Source organism: Lynx canadensis, chromosome D4 (assembly GCF_007474595.2).
Source record: "Lynx canadensis isolate LIC74 chromosome D4, mLynCan4.pri.v2, whole genome shotgun sequence".
Lineage (NCBI taxonomy): Eukaryota > Metazoa > Chordata > Mammalia > Carnivora > Felidae > Lynx > Lynx canadensis.
Genome location: NC_044315.2, coordinates 48,914,780 through 48,934,164, shown reverse-complemented (window position 1 = coordinate 48,934,164; position 19,385 = coordinate 48,914,780). Strand labels below are relative to the sequence as shown.

At 38.2% G+C, this 19,385-nt stretch overlaps 1 protein-coding gene across 1 annotated transcript; it reads left to right on the top strand.

Moving 5' to 3' along the window:
* The first annotated feature begins 572 nt into the window (after positions 1–572).
* TUSC1 (tumor suppressor candidate 1) lies at positions 573–3,544 on the top strand. Its single transcript, XM_036064333.1, has one exon. The coding sequence runs from the start codon at positions 573–575 to the stop codon at positions 1,200–1,202; it is 630 nt and encodes a 209-aa protein (XP_035920226.1). The 3' UTR covers positions 1,203–3,544.
* The last annotated feature ends 15,841 nt before the right edge of the window (positions 3,545–19,385 follow it).

The following is a 19,385-nucleotide window of genomic DNA, read 5'->3' as shown; positions in this document are numbered from 1 at the left end:
GAGGTCCTCATGACAGGTGCTCACTCAATTCCGTTGAATGCTTATTGACCTTAGAGGAGGGTTAAAACGCTGTGTTCTAAATGTAGTTACATCTTTTCAACTTGCCCATGTCTGTTTCAGACTCACCATTTCATTATTATTATTTGCTTTGAGACTGTCGTGCAAGAGGAAGGTAACCACTGGTGGTTGCGTTGGATTGCAGGGCGAGGCCGGCTGGTTCCTGCAGTGCCCAGGCCTGCACGGAAGCGCCCAGCAGAACCCAGCTGAGGCTACACGCTTTTCCCCCCCCCCGCTCTGCCAGAGGGCTGAGCAGCAAAGCGCTCCCCGGGGGCATTGTGTGTGAGCTGGCCGCGGATCGCAGGCCCAGGGGGCAGCTCCACCGCAGGAGACAAGACACGCCTCAGGCCGGGCAAATTCCCGGCCCCCTCTGGCCCCAAGCCAGCAGCCGCCGCCCGCCACCTCCTCTCCAACTCCGCTGTGGCCCCGGCCGCCCCGCCGGGCCCCGAACTCGCCCGCGCCGCAGCGCCGGCCCCTCGGCCCCCGGCGCAGGCGGCGCGGCTGGGACAGGACCGATGTGGCGCATGCGTGGTGGCGCCACCAGGCGCGGGAGCTGCGGCGGCGGGGACGGCGGCGGGGACAGCCGCGGGCAGGGCCGCCCGGGCCGGGCTCGTGGGGGTAGCGGCATCGGAGGCGGCGTGGGCTGGCGAGGCCGTGCGGGCGGCGCCCGACAGCAGCTGGAGGAGCGGTTCGCAGACCTGGCGGCGAGCCACCTGGAGGCCATCCGCGCGCGGGACGAGCGGGACCGGCAGAACGCGCGACTGCGCGAGGAGAACGCCCGGCTGCGGCTTGAAAACAGGCGGCTGAAGCGCGAGAACCGCAGCCTCTTCCGTCAGGCCTTGCGGCTTCCCGGCGAGGGCGGCGACGGGGCGGCCGCGGAGGCGGCCGGGGCCACCCCGGGCCCCGAGGAGGCCGGCACGAACCGGAGGGCGAGAGGCGGCGGCCTCGAGGACGAGCCTGGCAGCCCCAGGGCCCTGAGAGCCCGGCTCGAGAAGCTGGAGGCCATGTACCGTCGGGCCCTGCTGCAGCTGCACCTTGAGCAGCGGGGGCCGCGCCCGCGTGGCGACAAGGACGAGCCGCCTTTGTGCGCACTGGAGTCGGGCCTGCGAGTCCCGGACCCGGATCCCCCAGAGCCCTGGCTGTAGCCCGAGGCCGCGGCCGGCGAGAGGCGGAGCCTCGCGCGGCCCCTCCTTCTTCGCCCGCGGCTCACCAGCCTAGCAACGCCCGGGGCCCTGCGCCGCGGGACTGGACCGCTGCCTGCCGCCTGCCGCCCCACGCTGCCCAGTTGGACTTGGCGTCCATCCGCCAAGGTTGAGAGGGTGCGTGGCCCCCTGGAGCCTCCCCAACCCTGCAGAGCACCTGCTTCCTGCGCCTGGTGGTTTCCATGGGTTGAGGCCTAGAAACGGAGGGGCGGGTTTTACAACAAGAAACGGGTGCCAGTCAACACTTCCCAATGCCTGAACTTTTCAAGGGCTGTGAGGACCTCTTCTGTTTTGGGTTTTTCTCTTTCTTGTTCCTTTTTTTTTTTTTTTTTTTTTTTTTTTTTTTGGTTCTTTGAGGAATGAATAATGCGTTTAGAGTTGGTTGAATTTGTTGTTCATATTTAGGTCCCCTAAAACCTCCAGCCATTATCATTTATGTGGCCAACACTTGCTTTCATAAGTCGGTATTACTTGGATATCCTATAAAGTACCACCTTTTTATTTAAAAAGTGATATTTATTACTTAGGAACTCTATGTCTGCCCTGCTCTAGTCCTCAAACATCTATTATGTACCTATATGTTTACCCCCAGGGAATTTTTAAAGTATATGCCTATAAGTGATCCTTTAAATTGGTAAATAAGTCTGGTGCATTAAAATTACCGAGAAACATCCCACAACTATTATTTGAAGTGTTAGATTTTTACACATGTTTAAGAAACATACATGATCTGTATAAATTTTACGTTTTACTGACTAGTTATTTGTTGTAAGCTATCGTTTTCGCTTTATGTAAGTGATCGTTTCAAATAAAGATTAGATAATCTAATTTTTATTACATTTTACGCATTAGAGCATAGTCGGTGAACAGCGACTTTGCCTTCTTCATTTAATAATTTTAAGAAGTTGTAAGTTATTTGTGTATCAGAAGGCTCCAAAGCGATTTAGTCTCAATTGTGGTTTCATTAGCAAAAAAAAAAAAAAAAAAAGAAAAAAAGGCTGATTTTAACAACGAAAGTTCTAATTTCACTTTTTTGCATTTTATTGGGTAGGCACTTGCTGACTAAGTAGTGAAGAGGGTACCATTGTACCACAGAAAAATCATAGGTATAATACAGTGTTTAAGTGATGGAAAACATCAGTTGAAGAAAAAAAAATGGGAAGTTTTTGTTAGAGCTAGAGATTAAGTCATAAGATAGAGTTGTTTTATTTGTGAGATATCCTAAAAGTTTCAAATATATTACATATGTTGCCAAAAAAGGTACCAAGAAAAGTAGTTTTTTGATTTTTCTATTCCTGGGTTTTGAAGACTTTTTGTGCAGTTTGGTTAAAGGTAGTTGATATTTAGTTGTGAATATTAAAATCTTCCTGTAGAGCCAAAAAATATGAGAAGAATCTTGCTGAGAATAGGTAGGTACATGAAAAGTATCTCTTGTCACTTTTACTTTATTTTCTAATAGTGAAAGAAAGGAAATAGTTTTAGGAGTCAGGAGGTATTGAAGAATAGGAAAAAAGCCTATTATCCCTATTGCTACTTAACTGTGACTTTGGGTTTAGATTAGTTAATCTCTCTAAGCCTTAGTTTTCTCATCATTAAAACGAACATAACATCTACCTCAATATAAAACATTTATTGAGATGTTATATGTAAAATGCCTGCTTCAAAATAAGTGGTCTATCAATGAGAATTATAATCTAAAATGTGAAAGTTGTAAATGCGTATTGTACTGACACTTTGCCTTCTGTATTTTGCTCCTATATGATTTTATATTAGCAGAGAAATATATTCTTTCACTGAGTTGACAGTTTTCACTCCTTGTAAATAAATAGAGGAGATAAAGCCCTATATACTAAGGGAATAATGCATCAAAACTATTTTCCACTTGTAGCAAAATTAGGAATATTCAACAACCAAGCAAAATGTTTAGCTTACTTACATAGTTTTTAAGCACCTTTTGTCTTAAAATCATGTACGATGTAAGTGTGGTGAAAAAAAAAATGTGTAAAATAATGAGGCACATGTACACAAAAGTGAGGACAACTTTGAGCATAATTCCTGAAAACATTCTGAAACCAAAATGCCCCAGAAGATGGGTTAAGGCTAATACATATTTCAGCTTTGTTGAAATTCTCTGCTGATAACTAATAAAGCATCATGTAACAGTATGAAAGATGTTTTGTAATATCAAAATATGTGCCTACTCAAGAAATGGGTAAAGTTGATTTTAGAAAAGTTTGATCTAGGATCTATTTCAATCTAAAATAAACTAAAACTTCAGATTATCATACCTTGACGTTTTATTTTCATAATTTGCTGTGCAATGAAGAGGGCTTATAATTTATAGAAATGAGCAACAAAAATATGTCACATTAGCAAACAAATTTAGTAAGAAGGATAGGCGTTTTTTTTAAATAATTTTTTAAGTTTATTTATTTACTTAGAGTATACGAGCAGGGGAGGGACAGAGAGGGACAGAGAGGATCCCAAGCAGGATCCATGCTGTCAGCACAGAGCTAGATGTGGGGCTCGATCCCACTAACTGTGAGATCCTAACCTGAGGCAAAATCAAGAGTCCGACGCTTCACCAACTGAACCACCCCGGTGCCACAAGATAGACATTTTTTAACACCATTTTTTATGGCTGCTATTCACAAAACTATACTTTATCGTTTTCTCTATAAAAAATTAGGATTGAAGTCAAAGTAATATGGAATGAGTACTTCATGGAACAATCTGTCCTTGCTAAGCTTCTTGAACACATTTATAATATTTATAACTGAATAATACTGGAAAACATGTTTTTTCTTACTTAGTCTTAGACATACGTTTGCCAGTTCATGAGTATTGCCATGATGAAACTAATACCAAATTTTTAATAAATGGAATTATCAGTATGTACTAAATATTAGCATGATTTTTTTTTTTTAAATTTTTTTTTCAACGTTTATTTATTTTTGGGACAGAGAGAGACAGAGCATGAACGGGGGAGGGGCAGAGAGAGAGGGAGACACAGCATCGGAAACAGGCTCCAGGCTCTGAGCCGTCAGCCCAGAGCCCGACGCGGGGCTCGAACTCATGGACCGCGAGATCGTGACCTGGCTGAAGTCGGACGCTTAACTGACTGCGCCACCCAGGCGCCCCAGCATGATTTTGATTCCAGTGCCAAACTACTGTTCGCTATTTTGCTAAAGGGAACAGATTTTCACTGAGAATTTGTCACAAAATGTTCGTGAATGAATGACACAATTTATTAATCTTTCTGTTTAGCAATTAATCAATTACAAAGTCTGATTTTTCTACTATGTACTTGCTTTTTTGATATATATCTGATCTGATATAGACAGTATATGAATATATTTATGCACTGGAGTTAATGGACCCAGGAAGACACTTAGGTAAGAAACATGTCTCACTGTGTAAGAATTAATCATGCTCCCATTTCACATTTTAAGCTTAAACTAAGGCTATCATCTCTCAATGATCAGAATTAAACTACATTGTCTATAGTATTTAGCAGATTTGCCTATTATAAAATTCATGTTCAGAATCTACTTGTCTGTATAATCTTTGCTTATTTCATCATAACTTATTAGTAAGAAAGTCCTTTTGCATACCCAAACTCTCAGACATCTGTCACGCTTTAGAGAAAATTTGAGAAGATAACAGAAAGTTTGTTGGTGCTAGCTTCTTGTTTGAATGATAAGCATTCTACTGTAAAAACAGCTCTTTGAAGGAAGAACTTGAACAACAATCTGTCTCCTGTTTCATCCTGGGACTGATAAAAGTTCTTTTTGGGCTTTCATTTTCCAGGTCTCCTCACCTTATTTTTAATTTTGAAATTTTAAACATAGAAACTATTGTCTTTTACAGCCAGTGGATCTGCCTTTAGTTATGGCGAAGACTGTTGCTAAGGACCTAGAAATCCAGCAATCCATTGACTATTAAAAACAATGGAGGATTTCTTTTTCTCTATTATGTAATATTTCTGAATCAGTCTGTCAGGAAGCATTGCTCCACATGGTCATTCAGAACCTGTTCTCATGTTCCTTTACCTTACCCTAGGTCACTGATTCATTAGCATGGTAGATATAGGTTACTTCCAGATGCATGTTCAGCATATGGGAAAGAGAAAGAGAACTTGGAAGAGCTCTGCCCAGATCTAAAAATAACATAAAACCCCCTTGACACATTCTATTGGTAAAACATCGTCATATAACCAAGTTAACTTCAAAGGGAGCTGAGAAATACATTCACACTGGAGAATCTTTTGCCCAGCTATAATCTCATTTTTATAGAAGATTCAGGGAACAGATTTTCGTAGACAACCACCTAAATAGAGGCTGACATCTACTTAAGTTTTTTTTTTTTTTTTTTTAAGAACTTTCATGTGCTGGTGTAGCATTTTTGAAACTAAATAATTTAAAATAGTAATACTATGGGATTGCTTTACTGATTGAAAAAAATTGGACCTTTTCATACCTCTCTGTACCATCCTTATGAGTGCAAAACATAACATACTGTTTGAAATAAGCAAGGAAATATAGCTATTAAATCTTATATAGGAAATCCTTATAAAATGAACCATCCCTAAATAGCGTATATGTCATAAAAATAAAGTTTTAAGAACATGTACTTGATAAACATTTCATATGTCAATCTAAGTTTATAAGTTGAGGGGGAAATATATTTGTTTCTTATATACTAGCATCCTACAACTTGTAGAGCTGAAAGACCTTGGAGAGCTTCAGCCTAGCATCCTTCAGACTTTGCCAACAATTTAACAACTTGCACAAACTATGTACACATCACACTCCATAACTTAGAATATGTACGTCACAATTCTAGCTAATATTTTTTTTAGAGTTTTTTTTTTAACTTTTATTTTGAGAGAGAGTGCGTAAGCAGGGGAAGGGCAGAGAGTGAGGGAGAGAGAGAGAACCCCCCGATGTGGGGCTTGAACCTGTGGGATCATGACCTGAGCTGAAACCAGTAGTCGAATACTTAACTGACTGAGCCACCCAGGCACCCCCAATTCTAGGTAATATTATTCTCTCCTATTTATGAATGAGGAAAATAATGAACAAAGACTATGTATAACTTTTCCAAGGTTGAAAACAAAAATTCATTAAAAAAATTTAATTGAGGGGCGCCTGGGTGGCGCAGTCGGTTGAGCGTCCGACTTCAGCCAGGTCACGATCTCTCAGTCCGTGAGTTCGAGCCCCGCGTCAGGCTCTGGGCTGATGGCTCAGAGCCTGGAGCCCGTTTCCGATTCTGTGTCTCCCTCTCTCTCTGCCCCTCGCCCGTTCATGCTCTGTCTCTCTCTGTCCCAAAAATAAAAATAAAAAAACGTTGAAAAAAAAATTAAAAAAAAATTTAATTGATATGTAATTGACATATTAGTTTTAGGATAAATGTAATTATTTGATGTATGTATCTATTACAAAATGATAATGTAGGATTTACAACCACAGAGAGTTATAGTTTTTTTTCCTTGTGATGAGAACTTTTAGGATGTACTCTCTTAGGAATTTTCAAATATAATAGTATTGTTAACTCTAGTTACTGCACTGTACATTGTATCCCAGGACTTACTCAAATAAGTTGGTTTTACTAGGAATGCTTCTGGCTTTCTCTCTGAAGCATGAGACGATTGTCCAGTACATTCCAAATTTTACAGTCTTTACCATGACCACGGTTCTACTTACTCCAGGAAAAGATTTTGATGTTCACTCTTTGTGTTACAGAACAGCATAAGTAGCAATGAGGTTACATGTTCGTTTACATTTTTGTAAATTTTACATATGGGACTCTTGGGGCTTTATGGGTAGATTATTTTGGAAGGGCAGAGTACCTCTGAAAATTTTGCCTAAATATATCTTTTTACAAACATGGCCCAAGGAGACTGAAAGGAAGGATTTCTATTCCTTGGTCAGGAGAGGGGTTGTCCCCCTGTCTTGCTTGATGCAGAAAGAAAGCATAAAGTCCCGTTTCCTTTGGAAGCTATCATGTGATCCTGAGAATGGCACTACAGAGAGACAGAAGAGAACTTCTTTCTTGATAACGTTGCTGCAGCTCCAGTTATCATGCCTGGAGCCTATCCTCCATCTGGACCTTCAGTTATGTGAGAAAATATATTTCCTTATTGTTTAAGGCAGTTTGAGTTAGGGCATTTTAAAAATAGAAGTCAAAATGAAATTCTGTACAAGAATGAACATTACAGTGACACACCAAAGTACAGGTTTCTCACAGACACGATGTTGAGGAGAAGAAGCCAGACACAAAGGAACATAAAATGGACAAAAAGCTAGTATCGATATGCATTTTGACTTCTATGTATTAAACAAGAAAAAGAAAATCATCCTAGTTCAGAAAGTTCCCAGAAAGTCTCAGTTCCCAGACTTAACAGATTCTTTTTATTAGAGAAAAAGCTGAATATCCCATTTGAAGATCCTCAAATTGATAATATAAAATTAAATTCATGTGTCTTATGTCTTGTATTCTATAACTTCTGCAGCATTTACCTGATGGCTAAAGCGGGGGGGGGGGGGGGTAAGGGGGAGGGAAGCATTCTGAACATCTTCTCCTATATCTAAATGGTATTAAGTTTAGTTTTTGCCTCAAAAATGCCTTTCACAGTTTTTCCTTTTTTATTCATAATTTTGGGCCTATAGTACCCCAAGGACCTTTGGGTTTCATTTTTTGTAAGGTGAGCATTGAGGAATGCAAATTTATTTTAGTTTGGAAGATAAATTGGTATGTGTACTACTGACTAATCTTCAAAACGAGGTATGCAAGTATACTGGGAGTAGGTAAAAAACGAAACAAAACAAACCACCACCACCACAGCAACCAAAATCTTAGATCTTCAATTTGCATATATTTTAATCTTACTCTTTGTGTATGTTCTAAAATGTTCTTAGTGTAGTAAATGATACATAAATTTTAGTACGTGCTCAAAAATATTTTATAGATCCCATACTACACTGGTAATCACCTCAGTTGCTGGGTTTGTCATTTATTAGCTTTAGACCTTAATCCCTTTATTATTTAATTTCTTTAGTTCAGTTTTTAAAAATTAAGTAAAGAAATATATCCAAATATGTATCATAGGTTTTTTATAAGACTTCAATTAGATGTTATATGTAAACTTGGATTTTATGCTTTAAAATACATCCAAAGTAAGACAATTATTATATCTTTTTTTTAATATATATATAGAGGGCATGAGTGGGGGAGGGGGCCGAGGGAGAGACAGAGAGAATCCCAACCAGACTCCACACTCAGCACAGGGCCCAACACAGAGCTCAATCCCACCACCCTGGGATCATGACCTGAGCCAAAATCAGGAGTCGGGTACCTAACCAACCGACTGAGCACCCATATGGCCTGAGAAAGTTACTATTTCTGAAGGGTAATTTCTTCATGTCTCTTAATTTTTGGGACAAAAAAAAAAATAGCCATTCAAATTATTTTAGATTTTTGACTTGCGTTATCTTCTCAACTACTTTTTAATGTTCAGGATTAATTTCTCAGAATTATTTGGTCATATATCTCTTTGCTTGGCTCTTGATATATTTCAAGTGAGAACTCAGGACAGGTTTGTATCTATCAAGTATAAGAAGACTACCAACTTAACCTGAAAATCCCAAAGGCTATGTTACCAAATCTAAGTGCTTCACAACATTTTCTGAGAAGAATAAAAATACTTCTGTGCTTTTAATAAAGCACATCAGTACTACCAATAATGCTAAGACATGAAAATATCTGACTGTGAAGTTGATTATGTACTCAAGCAGAAAGCTGTAATAAAAAGGTTTCTGAATTCACTCTCCTTCCATAATGTTTTCCCCCGTATTACTGATGCAGATGTTGTTTCTTCAAAAATACAAAATAATTGGACCCGAGGACTTCCTTTAGCTAAGAAGAATCTTTCACATTTTTACTAAACCATATTTCTATGAAATAAATTCTATGAGTTAGTCTTCTGAAACTGAGATTCAGCAGCATAAAAAGAAAGTCAAATAAAAATAAAATGTCCAGAGGCACCTGAGTGGCTCAGTCGGTTAAGCGTCCAACTCTTGTTTCAGCTCAGGCCATGATCTCACAGTTCATGAGTTTGAGCCCCGCATTGGGCTCTGTGTGACAGCACAGAGCCTACTTTGGATTCTCTCTCCCTCTGTCTATATGCTGCTTCCCCCCTCTCAAAATAAACAAAATGTCCAAACATAACTCCAGATACCAAACACTTGTCTTCTAGATCCATTCTCTATCCTTTTCCATCTTATTCTATTTATCGCATTACTAGCCTCCCTTGGTCCTTGGATTCCAGTGTAAGTTTGGCTTCTTGATGGATTCTGGCTATGGGGAAATACAAGCATGAAATCGGAAGGAGGAAGTAGTGTTACCTCTGAGTTTCCTATAGGCTCCTTACATCCTTCTACCAAAGGTCACAGTTCCTCTAAGCCTGCCTTTTTATATATGAAGCCCTGTCTGCAGGTTCTGATAAAAGTTCTAGGCCCTCACCACTTCTGGCCATGGGGTGGTAAAGTTCTCCTTTGCAGGTCTTACTAATTTCAGGCTACTTCCATCTCCTCTAGTTTTCCTAAGCCCTATCCAACTTTTCATAATTGGCCTTTTACTAAACTATTTTAAAGTTGCCCACTTTCACTGTGGGGACACATATTGATTCAATATACAGTGACTACTAATATTGATATTGAGTGTAGGCTTTAGTTTTATTATATTTAATACTTGAAGATTCCATTGACTAAAGGAAAATTTGATCTTCAGTTAGTTTGATATTTTCTTGATTTAACGAAGTAAAAATGTATATATGCAAATTAGGCTTTGACAGTGAGAAAGATCCTAAGTATAGGATCCTAACCTCTTAATTGGGTTTCCTTTAATTTGTATCTTAAATGATTCAATACTATTCAACAGGTATTTGTTATTTTAATAACTCTTAAGCATAAAATCTCTGACCATTGGTAACACAATCTATGAGGTCATTTTTTTCCCTTGAGATGATTAACATCCAAGAGAGAGATGCAGATATATAATGTAAAATAAAAGAAGATTCTAAACTAGGAAGAAGATTCATATGACATGTTATTTGAGCTGATTCTTAAAAGACATGTAGCAGATCAAGTAGATGGGCCTTGTAGGATAATTATTTAAGACTCAGGGAAGATGAGAAAGGGATATGATTAGGGATGTGTGGGGGATGCTCTAGGAATAGAAACTGCAATATAACTGAAGTGAAAGGTATACAGGATTATGATAAGTTTAAATCAAGTAGACTGAGGTCAAAGAGTGGAAGGCCCTAAGTTCCAAACAAAATTTAATCCTTCAGTGGAAAAAATCAACATTGTCTGGGCAGATGATTGATTTAGAATTATAAAGTATCTCATGTCATGTTAGATATAATGTTTTCTTTCTGTTTCTTGTTGTTTGTTTTTGTTTTTAAGCAGTCTCCATGCCCCACATGGAGCCCATTGCAGGGCTTGAACTCATGACCCTGAGATCAAGACCTGAGTTGAGATCAAGAGTCAGATGTTTAAGCAACTGAGTCACCCATGTGCCCCCTGATATAGTTTTTTAAATATTAATTTATTTTTGAGAGAAAGAGAGAGCACACGAGTGGAAGAGGGGCAGAGAAAGAGGGAGACAGAGGATCTGAAGCAGGCTCTGTGCTTACAATAGAGAGCCTGATGTGGGGCTTGAACTCATGAACCATGAGATCATAATCTGAGTCAAAGTTCGTTGTTTAACCGACCGAGCCACACAGGTGCCTACCCCCAGATATAGTTCTAAGAAAAATTATACAGGCAGAAGGTAATCAGAGGACAGGTGAAGCTGGAGGTAGGAATGCAAGAAAGAAATTAGAACCATGGTTCAGTTAAGAGGTAAGACTCAAACACACACACACACACACACACACACACAAAACTGTTGGAGAAGAATGTTTTTGAATTTGTTTTCTCTGAAAACAGAGCCTGTGACAAGGCAGTAGATTTAGATGACATAGTCATGGGAGAAACATGTACAGTTATAAGATAAAAAGTCCGAAGAATGAACTTAAAGAAATGCATATATTCAAAGAATTGATGAAGGCCAACTAAGGAAATTGAAAGAGTAGGCTAGAAATGTAAGGGGAAATGTAGGCTATTGTAATTCCTGAATCCCAGGGAAGACTGACTTGATACAGGAAGGAAGTTAAGCAAGGTGTGATAGTGTCCAAATAAAAAAAAAAACAAAAACAAAAACAAAAAAAAAAAAAACAAGGTCCAATTCTCTATCCATCCCTGTAGCTACCATCTTTGAAACATATCTTTGCAATTCCATCTGTAAATACATGGAGTCTATTCCTCTATTCCTTATTGTTATTTGTTTTGGCTAATGGAATGCAACAGAAATGACAACATACTGGTTTTGTGGATAGGCCTCAATGCATGCTTCTATACTTTCTTGGAGTCCTGTTGTTGCCATGTGAATTCCTCTTACCCCAGCCAACAGCCAGCCAATTATCCTCAACCAGCCAGTTCCAGAACAACCAATCAGCTGATCACATAGATTGAAGCAAGTCCTGTACAAGTCAACTCAACCAGGCCCAGATTAGGAGAACCACTGACAAGTAAACTTGTGATCAACACTTAATGGTTATTTTAGGTAACTAGGTTTTGGGGTAGCTTCTTGTATATAAGTATCTAACATATGCAGGAAGAAATCAGTGCAGGAGCAAGTTTAGAGAAGTAATGGCAAGGGGCAAGCTGTTAGATTATGAATTGTTGAGGAGTTGCTAGAAACTGGGCAGTGGATATTTTTAAATACGTATCTTTTTGAAGAGAACAGAGTTGAAAAAGTTGCTGAAGGTATAATTTTTATTATGTGTATAGAATGGATTTGACTATGTTTTAGGGAGATAAGAAAAATCTAACGGAAAGTGAGATGAAGAGATCAATGGAAGGAGATATAACTGGGGTAACACATTGTCAAGAATGGGTGAGCTCAAATGAATGGATGATTAGGACAGTCTGGTAAAAGAATAGATTAAATTCTTTTAAAAGAGGTAAGGGGAAAAGGGCAGGTGATGATAAAGAGAAAGAATTAAGTTGAAGAGGGATAGATTGAGTGAGGTCATGTCTTTTCTGTGAAGCAGTAAAATCATCTGTTGAATTACACTGCCTGATTTTCTGTTCTAAAAGTAAAGTTTTGAACATTGATGAAACATATTGAAAATGTAGTCAATTGGGGGAGAAAGCAAAGAATGGCTGAGTAGTTCTGGGAGCTCTGAGAGTGGTTCTGTGAATCTGGATATCAAGAAACACACTCGAAGTGTAGAAATCATGTTGGATAGGAGGAGGAAATGCATGCAAGAAATAACTTACAGATACACAAGGGAAATTTTTATTTCTAAAGTTGGATTTCACTAAGCAGTCTTATTGGTAAGTCAATTCTGATTATTTCTTTCTATTCATGTATATCTTGAATTAATCCTGTTACAGTAAGTAGAATTAATATGGATGATGCATGTGCAGAGTTAAAAATTTTGTAATTTTGGAGTCTTGGCTGTGTGTGTGTGTGTGTGTGTGTGTGTGTGTGTGTGTGTATGGTGTGGAAGGGGCATTCAAAGTAGAGACTTTGCAACCAGGATTAGTGTTGGGAGAAGAAATATAAAATATTAATAAGAAATTAAAGAAAACAGTGCCATCTGTATGCTTATCAGTCTTCACAATAGGATTGAGAAGTTGACAAGAAAAAGTTCCTAGGTCCTTTGTGTAGATGCAGCAAACTATATCTCCAGAATGCTGGTTAGAGGGGGATATTGAGAAACACAAAGAATGGGGCGACGGTATATTTCTACAAGAAAGGAAGAGTGGAATTTTTATGTCAGGCTCTCGGGATTTCTTTTCTTTGACCTATCGTCAGAAAAATCAATTGGATTCGATGTCTTTACTTACAGCATGGTAATATCAACTCATGGAATTGTTGAAAAAAATCAAATGAGATGAGTGTACATGAAAGTGCATTGAAAATCTAAACCCCCATACAAATGAAGTGGATTTGCTAAAGCCAAAGGCAACAATATTTAAGATAACTTTTATTAAAATTGATTTTTAAATGATACAAGGAATAAGTCTTATATATTGCTTTCAAATAACTGGTTCTGTGTCAAAATAATCAAAGCAATTAATCTAAAACGTTTGTGATAGGAGTTTAAAATAATACCCTGAGTGTCACATGTTATCAAATTTGTGGATATGCTCTTTGATTGTATGTATTCAACATTCAACCCAAGAAACCTGAATTCAATTACCTCTAACTCCACCAGCCTTATATATCTTATTGCTTCTATTATGCAATGTTTGTATGAACTATTTTTCTTATCATTTTTTGTGCCACTTGAAAGTAAGTCCTTCATGATGAGAATTATTTGCTTTATGGTCTACATGGATACTGATAGAGCATAAAGTCAGGTGACACATAATTTTTGAACATTGATACATTTCCCTTGGCATCTTAAGCAGAGAAGGAAAGAGCATAATTCACCCTAATAGTTTTTACTCTAGCATTATGGAGCTCAGATCTCAATGGACATACATAAGAGGTGAGAAATTTAAAAATAATCCATTATTTTATTCACAAAACTAACATTCACTTGTGAAATATATGTTGAGTACCTGCTCTGTGACAAGCACTGTGGTAAGTACTAGTTCATATCCAAATATAGTCTGGTCACTACCTTGGAAAGCTTACAAAGAATTGAAGGAAGATAAATATCTTTTTTTAAAACATTAATGTGCTTTTTCTTTTAAGACACTTCTTTTCAAGTTCTTGTTTAGATTTACTGGGAGGACAAGATAAAAAAGGTTATACCAAAAGCCATAATGGCACAGTGGTATGGCAATAGTTTTGAGTCATTGTTACTAAGCTCTCCTCCTCCATTTAATTCTCCCTATCTGCATAATTTCTCACCAACTTATTTAATTTTAGAGGTAATTTAAAAGTGAATATTCCACACAATGTAGAAAGGATAGTCTCTTTGATAAATGTTACTGGGAAAGCTGGATGGCTACATGTGAAAGAGTGAAATTAGATTATTTTATCTTACACCATATACAAAAATCAACTCAAAAGGGCTTGAAAACAAGATAAGAAAACCTTAAAAATCCTCGAAGAAAATACAGGGGCAAATCTTGACATTGGCCTTGGCAATGATCTCTTGGATATGACACCAAAAGCACATGCAACAAAAGCAAAAATAGGCAAGATTACATTAAACTAAAAAGCTTTTGCATTTCCAAATAAACTGCCAACAAAATGAAAGGGCACCCTGATGGAATGGGAGAATATCCTTGTAAACCATATACCTGATAAAGGGCTAATATCTAAAATATATAAAGAACTCCTACGACTCAACAGAAAACCATAAGTAAATAAAACAATCTGATTTTTAAAATGGGCAAAGAACTTGAATAGACATTTATCCTAAGATGATATATTGAAAAAAAAAAGTATCACTATTCATCAGTGAAATGCAATTTGAAACCACAATGAGATGTCACCTCACACCTGCTAGGATGGCTATCATAATAGATGATTGATTGATTGATAGATAAAATAGATAGATGATAGATAGGAAGGAAGAAAGGAAGGAGGGAAGAAAGAAAGTTAGTAAGTAAGTTGAGAACAGGGGACCCTTGTGCACTAATGGTGGAAATGTTGTAAACTGGTGCAACCACTGTGGAAAATAGTTGGAGTTTCCTCAAAAAATTAAAAATAGAACCATACTGTGTTTTAGCAATACCACTTTGGGTATATATCCAAAGGAATTGAAATCATGATGTCAAAGAGATATTTGAACTCCTGTGTTCATTGCAACATTATTCCCAATAGTTAAGACATGGAAGCAACCTAAATGTTCTTGATGGCTGAATGGATAAGGAAAATGCAATATATATCACGTTCATATTGGAATATTATTCAGCCTTGAAAAAGAAGGAAATCCTGCCATTTGTGACAACATGGATGAACCTGGAGAATATTATACTAAGTGAAATAATCCAGAAGCAGAATGACAAATACTACATGGTACTACTTAAATGAGAATTCTAAAAAGAGTCTAACTCATAGCAACAGAGAGTAGAATGCTGGTTTCCAGGGCCTGAGGGGGAGGGAAAATAGGGAGATTTGAGTCAAAGGGTATAACGTTTCAGTTACCCAAGATGAATACATCCTAGAGATCTATTATAGGCATAGTGCCTATAGTTAACAACACTGTATTACATATTTAAAAATTTGCAAAACGGGTAGATCTTGTGTTAAGTGTTCTATAATAAAAAATAAAGAGGTCAGTAGAAAACTTTTGGAAGTGAGGGATATGTATATGGCATAGCTGTGATGTTTTCATGGGTTTACTCTTATCTCCAAACTCACTAGGTTGTATATATTAAATATGGACAGCTTATTCTACGTCCATCATACCTCAATAAAGTACTTAAAAAGTCCTTGCTCTTAGAAGATTTCACTGAAATAATTGAATGTATGTTCTTGAAGAGTGACATTATATAAAGATACCTCAGGTGTTTGGCTTGATCATGAGTTTTTTAAGGCCAGAGTAGTATCTTATTCATCTTATATCCCCAATAAATACCTAGAACATTACAGTTAATAAATAATTATTTTTTACTTTTGAAAAAAAAGTGAAGATTTACAGAGTGAATGGAAAAAAGATTATTTTTCTTTTCTTCCAAAAGTGTATTTTGAGAGGAAAGAAATGAATTTTCCTAAAGATGTATCTAATTGTTTGGCAATAATTTGTGGTCCTTCAAAAATAGGACTAATTATCATCATGTAGGCAGGGAAACTTAGGTGGCAATTTGTAATTTTTAGCAGCTTTTTACTTGCAGCATTTTAAAGTTGCCACAGCAGGAGGCAAAGTGCAAAATCATGTTTATTTGAATAGAAATATTTAAAATGGTACATTATGGAATCACTGAAGCAGAGTTCAGGGGAAATAAATGCATCTGTCCTCTGTTTATATTATTTAAAGTTCATATGTGTTCCACGTAAGGATGATTGGGATTTGGGTTCCTCTAATACCCTCTTAAATGTACTTGCGTTAAGTTGATAGTCACTTACAGATATAGTCTAATACATTGGCCACTATGGGAGTCCCTAGCCAGAGGTGGTCGTTAAGTATTTGAGTGATCTGAATTGAGATGTGCTGTAAGTGTAAAATATACACTGGATTTAAATTAGTCAGAAAAAAATAAGCATCTGACTTCTGCTCAGGTCATGATCTCACAGCTCATGAGTTCCAGCCCCATGAGTTCGAGTCCCATGTCAGGCTCTGTGCTGAACCATCATCTCATAGTTCTTGGGATCAAGTCCCGCATCAGGCTCTCTGCTGTCAGCACAGAGACTGCTTCAGATTTTCTGTCACCCCCTCTCTTTGCCCCTCCTCTGCTCACTCACACACACTCTCTCTCAAAAAAATTTTTTGTTTTCAATTTTCTTAAATTTAAATCAAGTTAGTTAACATACAGTGTAAAAATGATTTCAGGAATAGAATTCAGTGATTCATCACTTATATATCACACCCAGTGCTCATCCCAACAAGTGTCCTCCTTAATGTCCCCTGCCCATTTAGCCCATCTCCCACCCAACACCCTGCCAGCAACCCTCAGTTTGTTCTCTGTATTTAAGAGTCTCTTATGGTTTGTCTCCCTCTCTGGTTTTCAGATTATTTTTGTTCCCCTTCCTGTATGTGTTCATCTGTTTTGTATATTAAATTGCATATACAAGTGAAATCATGTGATATTTGTCTTTCTCTGACTGCCTTATTTCGCTTAGCCCAATATGTTCTATTTCCATCCATGTTGTTGCAAATGGCAAGATTTCATTCTTTTTGATCTTCGAGTAATATTCCATTGTGTGTGTGTGTGTGTGTGTGTATATATATATATATATATATATATATATATATATATATCTCACATCTTCTTTATCCATTTATCAGTTGATGGACATTTGGGCTATTTCCATACTTTGGCCATTGTCAGTAGTGCTGATATAAACATTGGGGTGCATGTGCCCCTTTGAAACAGCACTCCTGTGTCCTTTGCATAGATACTTAGTAGTGCAATTGCTGGGTCACAGGGTAGTTCTATTTTTATATTTTGAGGAACCTCCATACTGTTTTCCAGAGTGGCTGCACTGGTTTGCATTCCCACCATTAGTGCAAAAAGGTTTCTCTTTCTCCACATCCTCGCCAACATCTATCCTTGCCTGAAATGTTAATTTTAGCCATTCAGACAGGTATGAGGTGATAGCTCATTGTGGTTTTAATTTGTATTTTCCTGATGATGAATTATGTTGAGCATTTTTTCATGTGTCTATTAGCCATCTGGATGTCTTCTTTGGAGAAATGTCTATTCATGTCTTTTGCCCATTTCTTCACTGGATGATTTGTTTTTTGGATGTTGAGTTTGATAAGTTCTTTGTAGATTTTGGATACTAACCCTTTATCTGATATATTATTTGCAAATATCTTCTCTCATTCTGTCAATTGCCTTTTAGTTTTGCTGATTTTTTCCTTTGCTATGCAGAGCTTTTTATCTTGATGAGGTCCCAATAGCTCATTTTGGCTTTTGTTTCCCTTTGCCTCTAGAGACATGTCACATAAGAAGTTACTGCTGCTGAAGTAAAAAAGGTTGTTGCCTCTGTTCTCCTCTAAGGTTTTGATGGCTTTCTGTCTTACATTTAGGTCTTTCAACCATTTTATTTTTGTGTCTGGTGTAAGAAGGTGGTCCAGGTTCATTCTTCTGCATGTCGCTGTCTAGTTTTCCCAGCACCACTTGCTGAAGAGACTGTCTTTATTCCACTGGATATTCTTTCCTGCTTTGTCAAAGATTAGTTGGCCATATGTTTATGGGCCTACTTCTGGGTTTTCTATTCTGTTCCATTGATCTATACATCTCTTTTTGTGCCAGTACCATACTGTTTTGATGATTACAGCTTTGTAATACAGTTTGAAGTCCGGGATTGTGATGCCTCCTGCTTTGGTTTTCTCTTTCAGGATTGCTTTGGCTATTTGGGGTCTTTTCCGGTTCCGTACAAATTTTAGGATTGTTTGTTCTAGCTTTGTGAAGAATTCTGATGTTATTTTGATAGGGTTTGCATTGAATATATAAATAGCTTTGGGTGGTATCAGCGTTTTAACAATCATTGTTCTTCCAGTCCAGGGGCATGGAATGATTTCCATGTCTTTTGTATCTTGTTCAATTTCTTTCATAAGCTTTCTATAGTTTTCAGTGTATAGGTTTTTCACCTCTTTGGTTAGGTTTATTCCTAGGTATTTTGTGGGGTTTGGTACAATTGTAAATGGGATCAATTCCTTGATTTCTCTTTCTGCTGCTTCATTATTGTACATAGAAAAAAAAACTGGTTTTTTTTAGACCAACAAGGGGTCTTGGACTCTGGAATATTTGTGTTTCACCTAGAGATGTTGAAGCCAGACAAGAAAACTTAGCAGCAGATTGTGGGACAGAACAAAACCAGGAGCATGATGCCATGGGTCATGGTGGCCATGAGACTATGTCAGGAATGGGGGCAAGAGAGTGTGCCAGATACTGCAGATAGTATAAGTAAGAAGCAAACACAGAGGCATCCATCAGATGTATCATCACGGAGGCCATTGTTGACCCTGACAAGAGTGGTTTCAGTAGTGCAGGTTAAGAGGAAGATTGGGAAGTGACAGTGTAGACCCCAGAGGCACAATTATTAACCTTTTCACCACTTTTCTATTTAAGGAGCAACAACAAAAGGAAATGACAACTGAGTGGATACAGAATTAAGATGAACTTTTTTGTTGTGTTTTTTTTTTTTTTTTTTTTTTTTTAATGGTGGGAACGTTACAATTGAGAAGGAAAGGTTGAATGTCCTGGAGCAGATAAATAAAGGATCTATATCCTCCAAAGGAGCAGACAGGGACAAGAGGATGGAAGCCTGAACACATATGAAAAGGCAGGCCTTAAAATTAAGAAAGTAGGGACACTTCACTCTTTGTCAACAGAAAGAAAGAGACAGTACATGAAGAGATACAGGTGGGTGGCATATTTATTG

What these genes read in the sequence shown, in the direction of transcription:
- TUSC1 (XM_036064333.1), top strand. Translation starts at nt 573, where the DNA reads ATGTGGCGCATGCGTGGTGGCGCCACCAGGCGCGGGAGCTGCGGCGGC.